The 20,355-nt window shown below is 43.3% G+C and overlaps 1 protein-coding gene across 4 annotated transcripts in view; it reads left to right on the top strand.

Moving 5' to 3' along the window:
• Positions 1-20,355, top strand: part of Slc35d1 (solute carrier family 35 member D1) — a 46,595-nt gene that overhangs the window by 18,336 nt on the left and 7,904 nt on the right. For 3 of the 4 annotated variants that reach the window (XM_028887836.2, XM_028887853.2, XM_028887844.2), the window contains 3 exons: positions 7,439-7,506; positions 8,487-8,565; positions 11,714-11,796. In XM_028887836.2, the coding sequence (XP_028743669.1) occupies positions 7,439-7,506; positions 8,487-8,565; positions 11,714-11,796 (230 nt within the window). The remainder of the gene's footprint in view (positions 1-7,438; positions 7,507-8,486; positions 8,566-11,713; positions 11,797-20,355) is intronic. The other variant, XM_037202756.1, reaches the window with a different exon arrangement.

Genomic DNA, 20,355 nt, shown 5'->3' with positions numbered 1-20,355 from the left:
GAATAATGACTGCTCCTGTTGCCTTGACCTTGTGCAGGAAATCATATTGCAGCGAGTTCATGAGTGCAGCCTTCATAGACACTCCCCTCCCCTTTTTAAACTGGTTTAATTAACCTAAGCAACTAAAGAACAAAGATTTTCAAATATTTTTATTTAACCAGAAATCTTATTCTAACCAAGTATACCTGATTTCCAGAAGCAGCTGGTTTGTTTGCCCTTTGCCTTTTGATTAGTGTGTGATATTCCTGGTCTCTGTGTTCTGAACCAGAGGCCATACACTGTACCACCAGCACCCACAGAACTAGGAACTTCCTCCAGGACAGAAGGAAACTTAAGGAAGCAGCTTGTGTCATCTGTGATCACAGCCACCACTAAGCAGATTGGAGACTGCAGGCCTTTGACTCAGTTCCCAGTCTGTTCTGTGCCACACACACAGCTTGACCCGGCTGGCCACCCTCTCCAGAATGCTCTCTTACAGGAGTTTTCTCTAGAGGCAGAAGTTTTGTTTTGTTTAAAACACCCCGGAATCGGCCAAGTCCATACTCACTGTGCCTTCTGTCTTTCCTCTTTTAGGAATTACACAGGTTTGCATACCAGCTGACCACTGAGAGAGAACAGTAAGAGAGTAACATCTCTGACTACATTCTGTAAATGTTTCCTTCTCTCAGTAGGTCCTCTCAAAAGGCAGCTAGAGTGGACTTTTTTCTACCTCTGTAATACAGTTGAGGCTCACTGAAGTCACATGACTTTTTCATGGCCTCACAGAAAGATAACTGCAGAGTAAGAAATAGAGTTCCTGCTCTTTTGATAGGTGGTGGTACTGGGAATTGAACCTGTGGTCTCACAGTTGCTAGGCATGTGCTCTGCATTGAGGTACACTCCAGCCTAAACTAGTTCTAACTTGTAAGAATTGTCATATAGAGGGAGAAAGGAGAAAAAAGGGGGTATGATGTTTTCCTGGTAGTATATGTTAATACAGTGGGGGAGAGTCACTCAACAAGTGGTCTAAGAAATTTCACCCTGGGGGACCTCCGTTTAGGTCAGGACTGTAAACAAAAAAAGGAAAAGAATTTCAGAATGTGGATGGAGCAGAGTTAGTGTTTGTTCCATCCTGTCTGGAGAATATCTGTTGTAGTAGTGCTTTCAGTTCTGAATGAGTGAAGTTATAAAGTATAGCAGCAGAAGTAAAAGGACAAATAGTGAGTGGCAGATAGAAGAAGCAACAGAAAGCAAAACACTGAATCAGATGCTCACAATGTCCAGCAGAAACGGTTGGCATAGCCTCATGGAGTCCCGCAGAAACTGACTCGGGAAGTTGAGGCAGGCAGCTGGAGTCCTCATTGAGCTTTTCTCCTGGGATGTGTTACTGACTAGGGTCTTGATTGGATTCATTTTCTCTGCCAGTTAAAGAATTAAAAGGCAGGAAAAACTCAAGTGCAGCAAGTATCAGCAACAGGAGAAATCTCCGACTCCGCAGTCAGCATCAGTGGGTGAAGAAAGGTTTTTCTTAGGGGTGAGGAGAAACACAGCAAAGCTCTCAAAGAGAGGCCCTCTATGCAACAGAGAGAGGACTCAGGACTCGGAAATCTTTCTTGAGACGGGAGTTTTTAAGGATCTCTGAGCTATCTTTTTTCCTTAGTTTAGGGTTGGTCAGTTTAAACAAAGACAGAGTGGCTGATAGGCCCACAACTTTGGCAGAAACATGGCCTGATCCAGACTTGAATGATTCAGCAGTCCATCACCAGAAGGCCAGACTGGCAGGAAAAAAACCACATGGGGCTTTGTTTTATGGTGCCGGTCAGCTATCTTGGAGAGGAAGAAGCTGCCATCTTGGAAGGTCACCATCTTTATTACCTAGTTATGGCCCTCTCCCCATGGTCTTCATGTCAAGGACTCCAACAGATGAGCTTCCAGTCAGAGCACTTTTTCCATGGATGAGCTTCCTATTTCCATTGCAGACATCTTGATAGCATAAACAGTAGTGACTTCTGTGGGAAATGGTTCACCTGTTAGCTGTGTGCAAGGACATAGTGTTTTTACTCTCTAGCTGTTACGTTGTTCTCCCCTCCCCAAGTTACAGAGTCAGAGGCCACCCTGTCTCTGGACAAGAAGCCCAAGACTCACTTGAAGCAAGCATGCTAGAGAGTGGTTCTCATCCTTCCCAATGCTGGGACCCTTTAATACAGTTCTTCATGGTGTGGTAACCCCCACCCATAAAATTATTGTCATTGCTACTTCAAAACTGTAATTTTGATACTGTTATGAATCGTAATGTAAACCTCTGTTTTCTGATGGTCTTAGGCGGACCCCTGTGGAAGGATCATTCAACCCCCAAAGGGGTCGCAGCCCACAGGTTGAGAACTGCTGTGCTGGAGTCTGGACTAAGAGAGCCCCGCAGGCTTTCAGAGTCTGTACTTAACAAGCGGACCCAGCACGTGACAGTTTAGCAGTATAACCTTCATTACAGTTGTGAATTTCTGAAGAGAACTCAGAGAGATAACATCTGTTAACAGCAGGCATCTGTATGATTTTGTGGCTGGTGACACTTCTCAAAGGATGGATGTAGTTTACCAGGTTAGATGATTGTTGGTGCAGAAACAAGCTCTCACCTTAAAGCCAATAAAAGGTCCTTTATTCTAGAGCCAAATATCGGTGACTGTGTCCCAGCAACACATATTTATGTTACCCCAAGTACAGTGTTCCTTGTGGAAGCAGTGTCATGAAGTTTTATGGTTTTACAGAACAAAGGAAGCCATAAATCAAGGCAAGTTTAAGATATATTGGTGGGTACATCAGGAGGCAGTTACATTAAGATGGGGAAGCTTGGCTATAGGCCTCACATTCTATCTGATGATACTCTTAGCTTTTGGGTTGGTGGATGCTAGTGATCTGCTACATTAATAGATTCCAAAATGTTTTTATTTAGTAGTCACATGATGTTAGTTCCTACACAGAGGTGGATAAGGAATGGCTGTTCAGGGACCTAAAGGTAGCCTGAGATAAGATAGTTAGCCTCTGGACATGCAACATTGCAACCTCTCTATTTCACTGCAGTTCTAATCGGTGTATCAGTCTTTGTAGACACAGCTTTTTTTTTCTGGGAATTCCCCTTGACTAAATTAAGCAGTGTTTACAAATTATGTTTTAAAATTAAGTAAAAAGTTAGCTGAGAGTGGTGGCGCATTCCCTTTATCCCAACACTTGGGAAGCAGAGAAAGGCCGATCTCTGGAGTTCAAGACTAGCCTGGTCTACATAGAGTTCCAGGCCAGCCAAAGATGCATAATATGACCCTGTCTGAAAAAAAAAAAAAAGTAAAAATATATGAGCTGGCTTGCTTCTCTTAAAGAATTATCTTTTGTAAACAAAAGTATAAAGTGGTTTGGAGCGGCCTTGTTCAGGTTTGCTTGAGAGCGGTGAGCTGATATGGGCCAAGCCAATGATTACATGCATTCTGGCCCAACGCAAGCATGATCCATTTTGTTGTTTTTAAAACCTGCATTTGAGGTAAGAGGATTTTAGCATCTTAGTGGTTGTGTTGGAAGCTTTGACTCTCAAACCAGCAGGACATGCAGAGTAGACCTTATGGCTTCTTCCCTTTCCAGTCTCTTACAGACCCTGGTTTTCTTTCTTGCTCAGTATAGATGGGATGACTGGGCTATAGGGCAGGACACACATCTCCTTGAAGGATAATTGTGTGCTTGACATTTCTGAGTTTGGAGGCCTACATGTGTTGTAGGGACTGGTTGGGTCATATTTATCCTGCAGCTGTGTTTTCAAGTGGCTGCTGCTTGAGTAGTTACAGCCAAAGATCTATTCCTGTGCTAAAGCCAGAATGCAGCAGGCTGACTAACTTTCTCCAGAAGCAAGCCAAGTACTTGGGGAAGGGGGCAGGGATCCCATGAGAATTGTTTGTCTCCTTTTGAATATTCATTACTGGAAAAAATTCTAGTGTTCCATATAAAGAGAGCCTCAAGGCTTGGAGTATATAAGCCCAGGCCTATATATTAGCTCTCTGTCCTGCTGTTAGTGTTGTCTTCTGGGGATAATAAGACTGTGACTCTCCATCTTACACCATTATTGTGGGAGCCAAATAGTGTGATTTGTGCAGAACCCCCTCCCCCAATATCAGGCAGTACTTTGACTGTTTTGGTTTACTCTCATCAATGGCAAACATGAATAAACCATCATTAGCATAGTTTCCCAAGGTGTCAGAATTGCACACCCACATTTAGAGTTAAAAAGAGAAGGACATGATGCCGATTATTTTTCACTCACAGGTGGCTCATAAGCTCATGTGTGTGACTTATGTATAATTAAAGATATTTACCAAGAATGTACCTAAAAATGTATAGAACTCAAGATTTTAGAGGGGCCAGAGAGATGGCTTAGAGGGTAAAGGTACTTATCATCAAGCTCGATGACCTGAGTTCAGTCTTTGGAACCCACATAGTGGAAGTAGGGAACCAACTTTCCTAAATTTTCCTCTGACCTCCAACACATGGCATGTGCATTCTCCTCCCCCAAAATAAGTAAATGTATTTTTTGGAAGAGCTGGGGAGATGGCTCAGTGGATAAGAGTTCTTGTTCTGCAAGCATGAGAACCTGAGTTTGGATCCCCACCATCCAGATTTAAAAATAAATAAATAAATAAATAAAACAAAAAAAAAAAACAGGCAAGGCTATAAATACTATAACCCCAACATTAGAGGGTGAAGACAGGTAGAACTCACTGGCTGGGCATCCTAGCCAAAATGGAGCTTCCATGGTTCAGTGAGAGATGCTGCTTCAAAGCAACAAGGTGGAGAGTGGGAGTGTAGCCTCTGAGGTCTTGCTCTGGCCTCTGCATGGCCGCATGTACACATGCAGGCTTGTGCAGCTATACACTTGGGTATGTATATGTCTCTCACACACAGAGCAAAATATTTGGGCAGATGTTTCATAAAAGAAGAAATACTAATATTAAGTAAGCACATTAAAAAAATACCCACTTGTTAGTCAATAGAGAAATACAAATTAAGATTACAGGAGACCACTTACTGCTTGTTAGATTGGCCCTGTTCTAAGTGGATCAGAATGCAGAGCAATGAGAATCCCAAACAGTGCTAGTGAGAACCTAAACTTGTATAGCTAATTTGGAAAACAATTTGGCAGTTTTTTACAAAGTAAAGATAAACTCGCTAAAAGACCCATCCATTGTACGGTCCAGGTTTTATATAAGATAAATGAAAGTGTGGCCACAGATGTTGCTCAGAGGTTCATTATTGGAGGTTTATTTTTAAGAATAAATTATGTGGGAGCAGTGCAAATGGAAGTCCATTGAGTAGTGGTTCAGCAAACTGTGTTATATTCTCTGGGTTTCCACACTGTTATTGCTGATTGTACAAGTGAGTGCATGACCTGGATGAATCAGTGTTCTGCCAGAGCAAGGAGGAAGACTCAGAAGAGTTTGTACTATGTACTTGCTCTACCTGAAGTTATTGGACAGCATAACTGTCCTTGTGGTACTGAACTGCAGCCAGAAGATAGCATTGGATCCCTGGGGACTGGAGTTACAGATGCTTGTGAGCTGCCTTGTGGGTGCTGGGAATCAGCCCCAGCATGAGATTCTTGGGGAAATTCCCATTTCTTTGGGACCCATTGTTTCATAGTCCTTGACAGTCAGGTTGAGAGACACATCTGTGTCTTTTGAGTGTCTTTATTTCTGCCAGGCCTGTTATACTAGCAGAAGTACTTTAGAGGTCTCCAGGACTCTAATAAGGGAGATACTTGATTGTGATGAGCAGGGGACAGTATTTGGGTTGAGTATAGTATTGTCCTTATCTTGCCTGTAATGATTATGTACTTTATATTTGTTGATTATTGTTTTTATTATTATTATTTCAAATTGGTGTTTTTTACTCTTATATGCTATACCTCAGAAAGAAAAAATCATGAGCAAGTGAATAACTGCTGTGCTAGGAGTATGATTAGGTAAAAAGTGGGTCTTCCCGTGGTAGGTCACAGTCTGTGGACATGTTGGAGAAAGACAGTTGAGAGATAAGAGCCACAGAGGGAAGTACTGAGGCCCCACTGTAGTACTTCATCACTGGCTGCCTCATGAAGGAGCCTTGAGTTTAGCTTGATGAGTGAACAGAAGTCAGTGTGGACAGGGAGGGCATTCCAGGCCCAGGCTCACGGAGGTGAAACTTCATCTTGTGTTTTGTGAACAGGGAGAGCCTGGTATTGTGGGCTTTAGTTGGATGCAGGTTGGTACAGAGATAGAAGGTGAAATGTTCCTTACATTTGCTTATCCCTCCTCTGATGGAAGATGATCCTGCCTTCCTTTTTGGATTCTTTATGTTTTGTCTAAAAACAAACAAGCACTAAAAAACAACAGAATAACAGCTTCCAAGGAGGAGAAACTGACTAAAGAGTTTCTCCAGAGTGGCTTCTGCTACACAGGTAACTTAAGGACACACTTGAGCTTCTGTGCACTACAGGACAATCAGGAAAGTCTTTGACTGACAGCCACCTGCAAAAATGACGCAATTAGGCAGGTGTGACTTGGATCTTTAAGGAAAGATCGGTTCCTTAGTACCAAGATGGAGAAGTTCAAAGTCTCCTCTACATTTCAGTTTAGAAAGGCACAGACCTGCAGACTGGTTCAAGTATACATATATGCAATTCTTTTTTATAATATAGTATTTTACTTAATTCTTTGAGCATTTCATATATACATACGATTTATTTTGATTATATTCACCCCATGCTTCCCCTATTTTCTTATTTTAAATTTATTTAGTTTTATTTGTGCGTGTGTGTGTGTGTGTGTGTGTGTGTGTGTGTGTGTGTGTGTGTGTATGCTACATGTGTGAGGTGCACATGGTGGCTGGAAGAGTGTCAGGTTCCCTGGAGTAGGTTTGGGAATTGAACTCATGTTCTCTTGAAGACCAGCAAGTGTTCTTAACCATTGAACCACCTCTCCAGTCTATCTCCCAGCTTCATATTCCTTGCCCTTTTTAAAAATAACTGACCAAGTCCAGTTTGTCTTTCCCATGTACGCATGGGTGTGGGACCATCTGCCCAGTGCCACACTGTTTAAAAATAAACGGCCTTGCCGGGCAGTGGTGGCGCATGCCTATAATCCCAGCACTCGGGAGGCAGAGCCAGGCGGATCTCTGTGAGTTTGAGGTCAGCCTGGTCTACAGAGCGAGATCCAGGACAGGCACCAAAACTACACAGGGAAACCTTGTCTTGAAAAAAACCAATTAAACAAACAAACAAATAAGTAAATAAATAAATGGCCTCTCCTTCCCCCAGTATTGAAACTCCTGAGTATCACTCTTAGTCCTTGGAGTGATGTAGCAGAGAGATGACAGATGAACAGAAGGATTCCAGTTACTGACAGAGCTGTTGGGAGGCCTGCTCTACAACCCAGTGTTTCTTTGTGTATTGCAGGCCATGGAGTTTGAGGGCTGGACGGACACCCTGTTCCTTCTGCAGTTCACCCTCTCCTGTGTGATGGGGTAAGCCTTTAGACCTTCCTAGCAGATCATTTCCTAGAGAAGCAGCCTTCAGAAAGTTGTTATAGAGTTCTTCTCCTTTGTTTCTGAGTGTCTTGTTCAGTTTCCTCAGTGTGTCACGTTCTGGATCCTGGTGGCTTCATATCCCCTGGGAATATGCTGAACTGATGATCCCAAGCCACACATAGATGGATGGAGAAATGAAATGTACACCTATCCACCATCCCACTGTCTGATAACAGCCATTCTGTTTCCATTTGTATTGTTTCGTTTTCCTCACCATTGACATCTAACGTATGTCATTGTCCCTCACCTGTAAGAAAGCAGGCTCAGAGCTTAAGTAATTATCTAAGTTTGCATGGCTAGTGGTTGGCAGTGGTGGCATTTCGGTCTGGGGTTACTTGACTTCTGTGTAGAAGGGGAGAGGGTCTGTGCATTTCCCAGGCGTGTTTCCCTTAGCTGGTCAGTTTGGTTGGAGCACAGGACTGGACATGCACACAGTGAGGCCATGCTTCAGAAGCCTCCGTGATCTGGGCATTACAAATGCTGCTGGGTAGTTGTCGAGCAGACCTGCCACACCCTCTTAAATTCTCTTATGGTTTCCTTCCATTATTGAGAATCCATCTTGCCTTCATCCTGGCTCTAGGGTCACTTTATCCTAGTGGCAAGTGCCCGGATGCTAGAGGCCTGTGAGCCTGAGCATCCTGTCTGACTTGTGTGAGTTAGCAGGAAGGATGCTCTCTACAGAATCCTCATCATTGTCAATGAGATGTTCATGGTTTTGGTAGGAGGAAAAACACCTGGTCAGAAAATGGACACGTGTTTCTCTTGAGTTCAGGTTCTAAGATCTGAAGCTGTGGAGAGGCACAGAGAGCTCTCAGTTGTTCAGAGCCTGCCTGACTGGCACTGGTTGTTTCTCTTGGTGAAGGATTGTGGGAAAGTACGCTCTGGCCTGTAACAGACCCTTTTTTTCTCTGCCCTAGGTTTATCTTGATGTATGCTACAGTACTCTGCACTCAGTATAATTCTGCTCTTACCACAACAATAGTTGGCTGCATTAAGGTGAGATGAGATAACAATACTGTTTCTTTTTGGAATCCGCTTTATTTTAAAATGTTCCTCTAACTTAAATATCTGGGGGCCAGTGAGATGGCCCAGTTGGTAAAGATGCTTGATGCCAAACCTGACAACCTGAGTACAGTGTCTAGAACCCACATGGTGGAAGGCAAGGATTGGCCTAGCACGTTGTCCTCTGACCTCTGTTTACATACTGTGGGTAAGTCCTTCCCAAAATAAATACGCAAAAACTGTTTAAATTTTTTTAAATTAAAATTTGGCTATGGGGCTAACAAGATGGCTCAGCAGGTAATATCACTTGCTGTCTAAGCCTGGTGACCTGAGTTTGAGTCTTAGAATTCATGTCAAAATGGAAAGAGAGAACTGAGTCCACAGAAGTGTCATCTAACTGCATGTGTGTCCCTCTCCTATCATACACACACAACAACACTAATCAAATAGAATTTAAAGACTCCGTCAGTAACCTTAAATCTCACAGCTTTATTCCTGTGCGGCAGCTTTACTGGCTTGGCACCCTGTGGTGGTCATTTCTAAACTAGTTTATAAGAACTTAGGAAGGGCATGGTCTCTGCTTAAAGGACTGTGAGAAAAGCCAAAGCCATTAGTTACTGTGGAAGAAGAAAGAGAAGTCGACTGCTTCCTGACAGAGTGATAGCCCCGTCCTTTCAGCCCCCAGTGAGAGTGGTTGTACTCTAAGCGCTGCCTTTCTTTGTGAGGTGAAGCCTGCCAGAAGCTGATCAAGGGGAGTTTCCTGTCTGAACCAACCCTCACATGGCCTGACATTTCCCATGATGCCTTTCCTCCTGTTCCATTTTACTTGAGGAAGAATCATTTGTCTTCAGGCAGAAAAGTCAAGTGTACTTGAGCATTGAGTGAATGCTCATCGAAACCTGGGGCCTTTTATCAGACTTGGTGATTCTAGTTCTTCAGGTTTAGGAATGCCCCCCATGTTCAGATTCCTCAGCAATCAGCAGAGGGGGTTTGCTTTCTGAAAGCTGCTAGACCAAGAGAGGTGATTGTGACCATTTTGGAAAAGGAAGGCAGTTGCCATGTTTGTCAGTCAGCGGTGAGGGAAGGGAATGCAGAAGGAAAGTCTTGGCTATCTTTAGAGTTTTCTCTGTACCCCAGTGGAATGGGCATTGACCTTATGAGAAACTGCAGGGGTTAAAACTCCTGAACATAAGGAGCTCCCCATCATGGAGTCAGAGTTTGACATGATTAGTTCTAAATGCTTCCCAAGGGGCATTTCATTATAAAGACAATTTTCAAGATTGGTTTAATACGTTTTATACCCACCCCCTTGCTGGGGATCAAACCCGGGGTCTGCACATGCCAGGGAAGTGCTGTCCCGCTCGCTGAGCTGCACTCCCCAATCCTAGCCTTGAACACAGCCTGAGTCCTTATCTAGGAGAGTCTATATACTAAGAACGTGGCATTCCCGGCCCATGGCAGTTTACTAGCCAGGAAGGGGAGGAGCTCTGGAAACAGGGATTGACTTACTTTGTGAAAGGAAGGGGAGAAACTGGGGAGACATCAAATGGTTGAAGCTTTAGGAAGCTGTATTCTGCTTTTGTAGTGTGAGGATAATTAAGGACTCAGAATATATTTGTACTTGGGAGTCAGAGAAGGGAATTTAAAACAAATTTTGCCTTTTATTTTTAATTGTATTGAAATTCAAGTATAATTATATCATTCCCCCTTCCTTTTCTTCTCTAGACCCCTTCCTTCCACCTTGCATCCTCTCAAACTAAAAGACTAATGGCTTTTTTTCCTTTGTTATTGTTTTACACACACCACAGCACCCTCCCCACACACACACACACCCTCCCCCCACACACACACATACACACACACACACACACGCGCGCGCGTACACTGTCTCACACATAAATAAATAAATAAAACTTTATCAGTCCTCCTAATGTTACTTATATGTGTAGGATCTCAGGGCTGACCACTTGGCATTGGATATCCCTGGGGAATACTATTGCCTTTAGTTCTTTGTCTGGGGCTGGGGAATGATGAGGTTTCCCTCCTATTGAGTGGACCTTAAGTCCAACTAGATAGCTGTTGGTTACTGCAAAGATTTGAGTGCCACTCTTGCAACCTCTGAGATCTTGTCATGCTGGTCATTGTGGTTCATATGTGTCTCAATTGGATAGGATTATTGTTTGCTTCCCTCCTTTGAAAGCTTGCCTATCACCTGCTGGTACTGTGGGAGGACTTTCAAATTGGATCCAGCTCTGGTCCTCCAAGTTCCATGTCCAAAGTGTATGGTATCTTTATCAATCAGTACTATCAAGTAGAACTAATTTTAAAATGTTATATGTGTGTGTGTGTGTGTGTGTGTGTGTGTGTGTGTGTGCATGTGCATGCACACACATATCATAGGGCACCTCTGGAGATCAGAGGACAGTTTTTAGGAAGTCAATTCTGTCCTCCTACCATTTGGGTTCTAAGGACTGGACTTAGGTCATAAGTAAGCTGCTGAGCCTTTTCACTGGTCTACTAGAAGTGATTTTAATACTTGAATTGACTTCTTATATTTTGTTTTATTTTGCTTTTTGAGACAGGGTCTCTCTATGTAGTCCTGTCTCTCCTGGAGCTCCCTATATAAACCAGGATGGCTTCAAGCTAACAGAGATCCTTCTGCCTCTGCCTCTTGAGCACTGGTATTAAAGGTGTGCGCCACCATGCCTGGCCCTACTTCTTGTTTTTTTAATTTAAGATATCCAGGAAAAGTCCTCAAAAGACATTCTGTGTTGGTCAAGTCTCCATCTTCCCTTTCAGTTTTAAAAGAAGGAAAATGCTTGTAGTTAAGCGACCTTCTTTACTCTCCCCTCACAAGTCAACAGTTAGCCTAATGGGAGAAAAAAAAATTTTCTTGGCCACACCAAGAGGCAGAGCAAGTTTGAGGATGTGTAGTATTCTTTATGCAGGCCAGTGTTTTATCTTTGGGAGATACAGACTGGAGAAAGGCTCATGTTAGAGATCCCTTATTCCTGTTCTTGTTACACACAGATGGTAGGCCTGTGTTGGTACTGTGTGCTTATACATTTTGTACTTGACTCACATGGACATTTCAAAACCTCAGTTAGACTTATGTAACAATATATCACTATTTTCTTTTTAGAATATATTAATAACTTATATTGGAATGGTCTTTGGTGGAGATTATATTTTCACATGGACAAATTTTATTGGCCTAAATATCAGGTAAGTAAAAATATTGAATTAAATATAAGTACAGCGACAGATGGGGTTTAGATACTCAAATAGTGTCACAGCAGAGTATTGAGTGGTTCATTCAATTGTAAATGTGTTCATTTATGAAGCAAACTTATGCAGTGCCTGCAATGTGATAAATATATTTTGATGTCTCTAGCTAGCATTTTAAAGAAACAGGAAATGGCTCCATATCCAATGCGTAAGATTTAGAGTTGAACTTCCTCTTCCTTGCATCCACAAACAGCAGTTTGTTTACTGAACTTGCTCAGGTAATGCTCTCAAGAAGTTCAGGGGTAAAAACCACCAGTTCTGTTACAGTTGTGAGTATCCGACCATAGGTGTGCCACTACTTTAAAAAAATTATTAATCTTGTGGGGCTGGGGAGAGGGCTTAGCAGGTAAGAGCACTGGCCACTCTTCTATAGGGCCCAGGTTTAATTTCTAGCGCCCACATGACAGCTCCTACCATCTGTAACTCCACTTCCTGGGGATCTGATGTCCTCTTCTGGACTCCACAGGCACCAGAAAAGCACATGGTATAAGACACAGGCAAAACATTCACACACATAAATAATAAACAGTGTTTTAAAATTGGTTTTATTTGGCAGTTTCAAACACGTGTGTAATATATTCTGATTTCTCTCTACTCATTCCCTCTGTCAACTCTCTTTCCTATCACCTCCCCCTTGTCACGGCCATTCCCTTTCCCTGACTTGGTTTTTGTTTTGTGACCCATTTAATTTAACCAGTGCCATTTCTGTGACCACTGGGTTGGAGCTATCCACAGGACCTGGTGGGTTGGCACCAGGTATGCACGTGAAGGCGGTGGTTCCCCGCTCCCTGAGTCTATCAGTAGCAAACAGCTCCACGGTGAAGGCTGGGGCCCTGCACTTCATCCCTGCTTGACTGTGGATGGGCCATTCTCGTCCAGAGTTAGTGCAGGCATCCATCGCTGTGTGTGAGTTCATAGTTGCTGTGACCGCATCTTACCCAGGAGAGATGACACTACACAACCTCTGTACCTCCCAGCTCTTCCCTTCTCTCCTCCCTTTCTTCTGCAGTGTTCCTGAGCCTCTGAGAGAGCAATATATAATAATAATAATAATAATAATAATAATAATAATAATAATAACAACAACCTTGCTAAGAGCTCAGTATCATCAGTCAGTTACTCTCATCATGAGTCTCTACCTCACTATTGTTCACTGGAAAGAGACTTCTCTGATTAAGGCATGTTTATCTATGAGTATCAACGTAAGTATTTAGAAGGCAGCTTGATGCTATGCTCATTTGTTAAACAGTAGTATTCAGTATTCCCCATCCCCTATGATTTTCCTTGCCATGGGTTTTTGACCAGGCTTACAATATAACCTAGATTTTCTCCTGTGGAGTGGGTCTCAAATCCAACCAGAGGGCAGCTAGTTACCCTGTTACAACAGTGGTGCCACTATGCCCAAGTGGGCACATCTCTCTTGGCAGGTTGGCCTAGTAGATTGTAAGAGTTGTGGCTGGATAAGAAACCTGAGGCCTTTTCTATCCCAGTGGCCTTGCGCATAGTCCCTCCTAGGACTATGGAAGCTGCCTAGCAGAGAGGACTCTCCCTGCTCAGTTCCTGCTAGATTTGTGTGTATCTTATATCTAGGGTACCTGGTGTCTTCAGCAATAGGATCTTATTGTTCAGTTCTGGTGGGCAACTGAAAGGGATGGCAAGGGCGTCTGTATTTGTGGGGGAGGGCTCTGGAGTCTCCCTGTCCAACTGTTTTAAGGAGGCATCCCCTCCCTGGCACCGGGGTTTTTGTAATAACTCTTAGCTTCTGGGACAGCTTTCTCCAGCCGTGCAGAAAATCTCCCTTTACACTCTCTCTCTTTTAGTAAGTCCATTTTTAAATTTGTCTACAAGGTAGTAAGTTTTCATATAGCTTTCTCATATACCTTCATTTTGGTTCTTCCCAGCCCTCCCTGTTTAGACTTCTCCATAGCCAGTACTCCCACTCTCTGCTTTCACATCACCTGTTTTCCAACCCCCCATCAAGGCTCCTCCCTCCCAATGACCCCTTTCTACAGATACTCCAAGTTGAACACAAAAAATTAGAGATTCGAAGCTAGAATCCACATGTGAAAAAGAATCTGTAGAATTTGGTTTTCTGTGCCTGGTTGCATCATTTCATATGTTTTTCTCATTTCCATCCATTTAACTGCACATTCATAACATTCGTCTTTACAGCCGAATAAAACTCCATTGTGTATATATATCACATTTCCATTATTCATTCACCCGCTGATAAACACCTGAGCTGATTGCAGGTCCTAGCTATTGTGGATAGAGCAGCAGTGAACATGGATGAGCAAGTATCTCTGTAGTAGAGTCCTTCCAGTTTCTGCCCAGGAAGTCATATGGTGGCTTTAGCTGTAGCTTTTGGAGGAATGTGCTCACTGCTTTCCATAGTGGCTGCATCAGTTAGCTCCCCACCAGCATCAATGCCTTTCTTTGAACTTGGTTTGCCACCCTCAGTGAAGGGTTGGTGGACACTGTATCAAAGCCGCCTTTCAGTTCTAGGGGTTGAGTTTTGTGGTCTTAAGTATTACTTATATGCCTATAAATTATCCAGCTTATTTTGGGGCCAGACCTCTGTCCTGATGTTAGTCTTGTCTCCTTGTAGCCTGCTTGCCACCTCTAGCTGACTTAGTCCAAACCCAGCTCTTTTCATTTCCTCCTGGTCAACTCTACCCACAGTCCCGGCCTTCTTCATTTCTGGCAACTCTTCCCTTCCAGATGAAAAACCAGTCTCCATTGTGTGTAGGAAATATTTTAGAAGCTATTTTTACTTATATTTATGTGTATGTGTGTGCATCTGTGAGTGAGTGTGTGGATGTGCATCCTGGTGCCCAGTCCACTCCTATCCATGGGTCTGGGGCTAGCTAGCTCTTTCACTGGCTGAGCCATCTCACCAGCCCCTCACCTTTTTAATTATCAGCAAGTGACGTAAATTTCCTCAGCTTGTACCTCTACAAGTGTAAAAAAAAAAAAAAAAACACTACATATTTGCCTTATTAACAAATAATAGGGAGATTAATAATAGTACTAGCTTAATAATCTCCTTTGACTTTCCCCTAAAGTTGATTTGCTATCTACTTGGGATGGAGTTGGCAGGGGAATTGGTGAAGGATGTGTATCTTAGTCGCTGTGAAGAGACACCACTTAACTGAGGGCTTGTTTACAGTTTCACAGTTTTAATCCGTTAATCATGCCAGGGAGCTTGCATGCAGGCAGGTCTGCAGGGTGAAGTAGCTTAGAGCTTTACATTCTGATCCACTGGCAGAGAGAGAGAGGAAGGGAGTAAGAGGAGAGACAGACAGACAGACAGACAGACAGACACACTGGACCTGGCATGGGCTTTGAAACCTCAAAACCCACTCCCAGCAATACCCCTTCTCCAACAAGGACAAACCTACTCCAAGGAGAGCACACCTCCTAATCCTTCCCAGCAGTCCACCAGCTAGGAACCAAGCATTCAAACATCTGAACCTGGGGGCCATTTTCTCACCACCACTGTGTAGTTTCTGGAGGTTGCCCCTTGGAGGGGTGTGGAGTTAAGAGTAGATAATGACTTTTGTTTGTCTGCTTCTGAGTTCCAGTGTTCTTATGTATTACGGATGAAACTAACTTACTGTTGAGTTAGAAAGACAGAACCCAGTAATATTCAAATTCAGGCATCCCAACTCCTGTTCAAATGTTACTTTCTTTACAGCTTTTGGCAAGGAAAGTATAGTGTTTAGTTTTTTCACTTTTTCTTTAAAATTGAAATTGTCTTTATTATTTTTACAGCTGTATTTTGGTTACTGTTTTCTTTGACTAGTTAGTATGCAAAGACGGACGTTGTGGATATTAGCTTTTTAATGCAAAAGCCAAACTACAGAGACTGTTGAGTACATTTCACCTGTTTAGAAATCATTTCAGTTCCTCCTTAACAGACAGCACTTTAAAGGAAACCACTAACTGAACCATCTTCTTGATGAATATATGATTAAGCCTGAACAAATCTGGCTCCCCTGCCTTGTTTCTTTGTTGTATTAGGAAAGGCTTGAGAGTCAGGCATGATGACTCACATCTGTAATCTCAGCACTGGGGGAATGGAGGCAGGAGGAACAGGAATTCATCCTCCGCTACATAGCAAGTCGTCACCAGCCTTAGCCACATGAGACCCTATCTGAAATACCAACCCAAAGGAAAAGTTGAATGTCCTCCATCTGGCCTGGCTCAAGTACAGGAGGCATGGGGCATGCTTAGTAGCCTTCCAGGTGCCACTCAGCTTTGATTCTATGCTTAAGGAGGTGTTTATGGTTTCATTAGAGTACAGTTGAGCCTGTCTTCATCTTCCCTAATGCTTTTCTCCTGTATTCAATTCCTCAGTGTTTAGCCAAGAGCCCCCTCCCCAAAAAAAGCAATGGGGAGGGTGGCAAATAAAAAGTGAAGACAGAACTTGCTTCCGTGCATCCATCAGAGTCCAGACTCTGGACCGTGGCTCAGGCCTGAAGAATGTAGCCTTCCTGAATAATGACACCATAATCTTACAGCCAGGCAGGCCAGAATTCCTCGGCTCTTTGGAATGCATCTTGTTCCGTCATTAAAAAATTAACACGTGATTAAATAATTAAATATAATGATTTATTCTTTCCAGTGTAGAGTGCTATCAGTTTTGACAAATGCATTTAATCTCTGTTACCCTTTTGTATGCTATCGCTTCTGTTCCCTCAGATCCTGATAGAACTCTTTCTATCCATAGAGCTTCCAGAATGTGACATGAATGATGTGTATGGTATTTCACTTTCAAGTCTGGCTCTTTCACATGTTTTCCAGCTGTTTTTGCATGTATCAGTACCTCATACATTTTTATTGCTGAGCACACTATTGGATGTTGGATGGCTATATTATATCTTTCAGCATTTGAAAGCAGTTGGGCCATTTCCAATTTAAAGCTATTATGCTATTATGTATTATCTTCCATAAATACTTGCATAGAAGTTTGTGTATGAACATAGGTTTTCATTGCAGTGGATACATACCTGGGTTGTATAGTAACATTTAACTTAGTAAGAAATTATAGACTAGAGTGTGACTCGGTGCTAGAGTGCATGCCTAACATATGTGAGGCCCTCGATTGGATTTCCTGGAGAAAGGGAAGAAGAGAGGGAGGGATGGAAGGGAGGGAGGGAGGGAAGGGGGAGAGACAGACAGACAGACAGACACAGAGAGAGAAAGAAATTGCCATCCTTTTTTCCCTCCCAACACGTCGTCGTCGGGGCTGCTTTGCACAGCCACCAGTAGTGTGTGGAGTTCTGGTGCACTGTTCTGCACCCTGCCTTGGGAGCTCCTCTTCCAGCTCTGCTGTCTCACTGTGACCTGGTTTCTCCCAGGGTTGATGATGTATTAGGAAAAGCTTGAGAGTCAGGCATGATGGCATTTTTCAATGCTGCCATGCCCTCAGCCTATTTTCTTTAGTGAAGTGGCCAGTCAGATATTTGACCATCTGAAACACTAGGGTCATGTCTTCTCATGCTTTTAGAGTTATGAAAATATAGCATATTCTAATTTGGGGCCTGTCTTTTTATTAAATAGTATTGTTTTTTGAGGGGCGGGGCGTGGTGAGACAGGGTTTCTCCATGTAACAGCGCTGGCTGTCCTGGAACTCACTTTGTAGACCAGGCTAGCCTGGAACTCACAGAGATCTGCCTGCCACTGCCTCCCAAGTACTGGGATTAAAGGATGCCTCACCACCGCCCGGCTGATAGTATGTTTTGAAGAATGAATTTTTAGATTTGATGCAGAACAAGTTGGCAATGTTTTCTTCTGTGTGGTACTTCCATTGCTGTGTCTGAAAAGTCTTTGCCTGACTCAAGTCCAGAAAGGTTTTCCTATTGTGTCCCAGATGATTTTGTTTCAGGCTTCGTAATTGTTCACAAAACCTGTTTCCAATTAATTTTCACTTATTAAAAAGTGTGGATTAAGATCCTTTTTTTTTTTTTTTTTTTTTTTTTTTTTTTTTTTTTTCGAGACAGGGTTTCTCTGTGTAGCTTTGCGCTTTCTGAGCTCACTTGGTAGCCAGGCTGGCTCGAACTCACAGAGATCCGCCTGGCTCTGCCTCCCGAGTGCTGGGATTAAAGGCGTGCGCCACCAACGCCCGGCCGATTAAGATACTTTTTAATGTGTTGTGTAAGCATACATATTCAGTTCCTTCCATGTTTTTGATTAAGAATAAAATCCTTTCTATTGTTTTCCCACATTCTCATAACACTAATTTGTAGGTGGTTTTCTGTTTGTTTGTTTGGTTGGTTGGTTGGCTGTTTTTTCTTCTTTATATCAGCTCTGTAAGGGAGGCTGAGAGCTAGAGAAAGGAACCTGAATGCATTGTGAAGTTAGGTAGTGAGCCTGTTTCTCTGTGCCAGGAGTGTGCTGTACCACAGTAGGTCCCTCATAGAAGAGGGGTCATGCAAGTAAGTCACGTCTTGAGGACTACAGTCCAGAGGGCTAGGTCCCAGAGTCTAAGTTACACGTTCACTAGAGGAGTGAATAAGTTCCTGTAGCCTCAGGAGTCACGTGTGTATGTTACCACTTAGATTACCAGCTTTTGAGGGCAGAAAATCGCTTATCTTGATATATTGTTCCTAGCCCACAAGAGGCATCCAGCCATAGTGATAACAGCGAAACACTGCCAGTGTTTTCATGCGTATTTGTGCAGTTGTGCAAGGCCCTGTCCTTTGCATGGCTCCTGTGAATGTCCCATTTCACAGAGAGACCAAGGGGCTTGCCCCTAGTTGTCTAGCTGCCGAGTGGCTGGTTTGCAGCTCATCTTCCATGTCCGTATTCTTCACCTCGGTACTGTTTGTCTAGTAATAGTCAATGGACAAATACAATAATTCAATTTCCAGAGCTTTTCATAATATGTATCCTGGAACTTTTTTGGGGGTGGGTAATAAAAGCCACTTTCCTATGGCGCGCATGGCCAGACCAGAATCTGCAGACTCTATGATGTGGTGTGGTCTAGCTGCAGAACTGGACACTGTTCCCAGGACATTGTTCCAGTAACTTTGCCCAGCACCGGAATCTGTGGATCCTTTCCTTCTTCCCTTAAAATTGTGTGTAGTGTTTTTAGTATTTCTCCTGAGTGCTTCCCTTTTTAGATCCTTCTGGTCCAGTCTTCTGAAGTAAGAGCCTGAGCTTTCCTTTATTTGGTGGCTCTCATTTGGAGAAAGAGAAGGACATATTTGTATTCCTTTAGTGGCTGCTGAGGTCACCCCTGCCAGGCTGTTTATGGTTGTATAATAGTTTCTCATTAGAGTGGCTTGGAGTTTGAACAAGTTGTAGGGAAGCCAGCTAGCTCTTTGATCATATCTCGGTGGGAACTGAAATGTAGCAAAATCCTATGTGCTGTTGCTGCTGCTGCTGCTGCTGCTGCTGCTGCTGCTGCTACCACCTCCTGTTCCCTCTTCATGACCTTAGCATCTCTTTTGGAAAATGTGGGGTTTCACTTCAAGTTGTCTGTCCTGCTTGCTTCTGCTCCTCGGTGGCTTGAGTCAGCCTACAGTAGGTCACTTTGTAGGAAACTTGGAAATTTGAAGAGATGACCCACAGGTTCGAAAACTCACCAAGTGTGTTCTCCTACTTCTAGTAGGAATCTACTCATGTTTAAATTTTCTTGAAGAGAGAAAAAAGGACGGGGGAGGGGGCGGATACAGGAGAGAAGGTGATGGGCATGCTTTAGTCCTAAGCATCAAAGATACTTAAGCAAACAACCGAACCAAACACTCTTCTTCCTCGATGCCTTAGAAACCTCTTCCTAACGATAGCCAGCAGTGGTAAGAGGAGATGCCAAACAAGCATTCAGGCTGGCCTCCTTTTTCCTTTAACTGTTCTCTTCAAAACCCATAGATGTGCATGGAACCTCAGCAGAATTCTGATGTGGAAGAGGCATTTGTCTGGCATGTTAATAAAGCACTCGATATCCTTGTCAAGGTTGTGGGTGCCACAAACATCTCAACAGGGTTTGGGAATCTTAAGGTTTTTTTTTTCCCCTTCTAAATTTATTCCTGGGCAGTTTCCCAAAACTCCTCAGCAGATGGAATGGTTCATACCCTAGCCAGACTTCTGTGACTAATACACTTCTATTTTTGAAGTATGTGCAAAGACCAACACTTATTTTGGTATAGGTAGGACATAAAAGATACCTGGGAGGCAGCAGCTAGCTTTGCGTTCTGGTCTCCTTGCTCGCCTTCTCTCTCACTACTGTTTTGTCTTTGTTCTTCGAGCTCCCTTGGCAGGTGGGGTAGAATCGGTTGTTGAATCTGTTTGATCTTCAGACTAAAGCAAGTGCCCTCAGACAAGGCCAAATCGGAGAGGAATGTCCTCTTCAGGGTGTCTCATCTGACCAGGAAGAGTGGTTTATTTATAAACAAACATGTGCTCAGAGCCTGGCTGATGCAGTCAAGGCGGAGCTTCTGGAATGAACCAGAAGCCGTGTCTTTCTGGAGTTGTCCTTATTGTAGACATGCT

The sequence above is a fragment of the Peromyscus leucopus genome, chromosome 2, assembly GCF_004664715.2.
Source record: "Peromyscus leucopus breed LL Stock chromosome 2, UCI_PerLeu_2.1, whole genome shotgun sequence".
NCBI lineage: Eukaryota > Metazoa > Chordata > Mammalia > Rodentia > Cricetidae > Peromyscus > Peromyscus leucopus.
Note: the sequence above shows the minus strand (reverse complement) of the source record. Positions and strands in the feature narration are given on the sequence as shown.